General features: G+C 72.9%; 1 protein-coding gene across 1 annotated transcript in view; it reads right to left on the bottom strand.

Annotated features, from left to right (window-relative positions):
- The window catches only part of SND1 (staphylococcal nuclease and tudor domain containing 1), a 42,828-nt gene extending 42,648 nt beyond the window's left edge, over positions 1 to 180 (bottom strand). Inside the window, 1 exon segment of the mRNA XM_015817909.1 lies at positions 94 to 180. Coding sequence (XP_015673395.1) covers positions 94 to 180 — 87 coding nt within the window.
- Positions 181 to 1,719: the final 1,539 nt, after the last annotated feature.

Raw genomic sequence — 1,719 nt, 5'->3', positions numbered from 1 at the left:
GGAGCAGAGGCAGCGCCCGCCCGCCCGCCCGCCCGCCTGCCGCAGCCCCGACCACCCGGCGGCGCTCTGCACGCGCTCAGGAGCCGCCTTTACCATCTTGACGATGCCGCGCTGGAGGACCGGCGCCTGGGCGGAGCCGGCTGCCGAGGAAGCGGCGGCGGGTCCGGCGGAGGAAGCCATGGCGCCGGGGGTCGCGCTGGAGGTCTCCGCGGGAGGAAGCCGAGGCAGCGGCGGCGGCGGCGGCGTCCGAGGAGCGGAGGAGGAAGGGGGCGGAGCGGCGCCTGGGTATTTAGCCGGGCCCGCCCCCCGGCGCACGCGCAGCACGCCCAGCGGGCTCGCCCCCTCTCGCGGGACAGCCAATCGGCCGGCGGGGCCCGGCGCCCCGCCCCACGGGCGTCCGGCCAACCAATCGGCACGCCGGGAGGCGCCCAGCGAGGGAACGGAGCGTGTTCAAACCAAAGCGTCGGTGCGGAGGAGGCAGGACTTCCGGGTCACCCCGCCAGAAGGACACGTAGGCAGAGAGCAGCACGCGCGGCGGGCCACGCGGAAGTCGCGCGTGCGCCAAAGCCGGCCCGAGGGAGGGAGGGAGGGAGGGAGGGGGGGAAGTCCTGGCGGTGCACGTGGCCGGGGTGGGGGGGGGGGAGGCTGTTCCTTCGGGCGGAAGAGCGGCTGGTTCGCTCGCTTCCCCTTCGCCCGCCGCGGCGGAGGCTCCCCAGCTGACCCCAGGCAGCCCCCCCATCCCGGGCCCCGGGGGCAGCTCTGCCGGGGGGGCAAAAGGGCGCCCCCTCGAGTAAGTGGGGAGCGCTGAGCGACCCTCTCCGGGAGGAGCCGCGGCCGCCTGAACGGCCCCCCACCCATCCGGATGCCCCCCCCGCTTCCCGCAGGGCCCCTCCCGGGGGGGGCTCCGCGGTGGGGGGGGGCTGGCAGTATCCCCCGAAGCCCCCCTTGTTGTCAGCCCTGTAGAGAAGCCCCGCCGCGAGACGGGCCCGAATAAATGAACCTCTCGGCTGAAGAGGCTTTCCCTTGAACGGAGACGCTCTGGGCTCAAAGGCTTTTGACCGGTTCTTGCGCCAATGGAAACCGGCACCGGCACCGCTTACGTGGCTCCAACAGGCAGTCCCGCCCCCCCCCCCCCCCCCCCCCCCCCCCCCCCCCCCCCCCCCCCCCCCCCCCCCCCCCCCCCCCCCCCCCCCCCCCCCCCCCACCCCCCCCCCCCCCCCCCCCCCCCCCGCATACACACACACACACACACAGAGGCAGTCTAGGGCCGCCCGATGGCCTCCTTCCCAACAACAAATCTCTCCAGCCCAGGTCGACCTGTGGAGTCCTGGATGCTCCCTGAGCCCAAAGCCACTTCGTTGCCCGGCGAGGTAACATCGCCAGTGCCCTGCAAGCCGCCAACGGCATCCAGGGCGCCACGGGATCCCTGCCCCTCCTTTCCCAATGCCCCCAGCCTGCAGAAACCTCTTCAAGGGGGGGGAGGGAGTGGGGCATGATGTGGGTTTAGCTCGGGCTCTCCACTGAAGCCTGATAGCGGCGACCTGGCTCCGTTTTGGAACAAGGCTGGCACCATTTGCTCAGCTGGGGATCGTCTCGGGAAGAGAGCTGCCTTTCCCATTCCGGGCACGAGAGCGGAGGGTCTGTGCCGTGCTGGCCTCGGGGGGGGGGGGGAACAGAGAACTCAGCCCTTGCGCTCACTGACTGGGCAACATGGGCATC

Source organism: Protobothrops mucrosquamatus, unplaced genomic scaffold (genome assembly GCF_001527695.2).
Source record: "Protobothrops mucrosquamatus isolate PMUCROS unplaced genomic scaffold, P.Mucros_1.0 scaffold655, whole genome shotgun sequence".
NCBI classification, from domain to species: Eukaryota; Metazoa; Chordata; class Lepidosauria; order Squamata; family Viperidae; genus Protobothrops; species Protobothrops mucrosquamatus.
The sequence above is the reverse complement of the archived record's forward strand: the minus strand, read 5'-3'. Positions and strand labels throughout refer to the sequence as shown.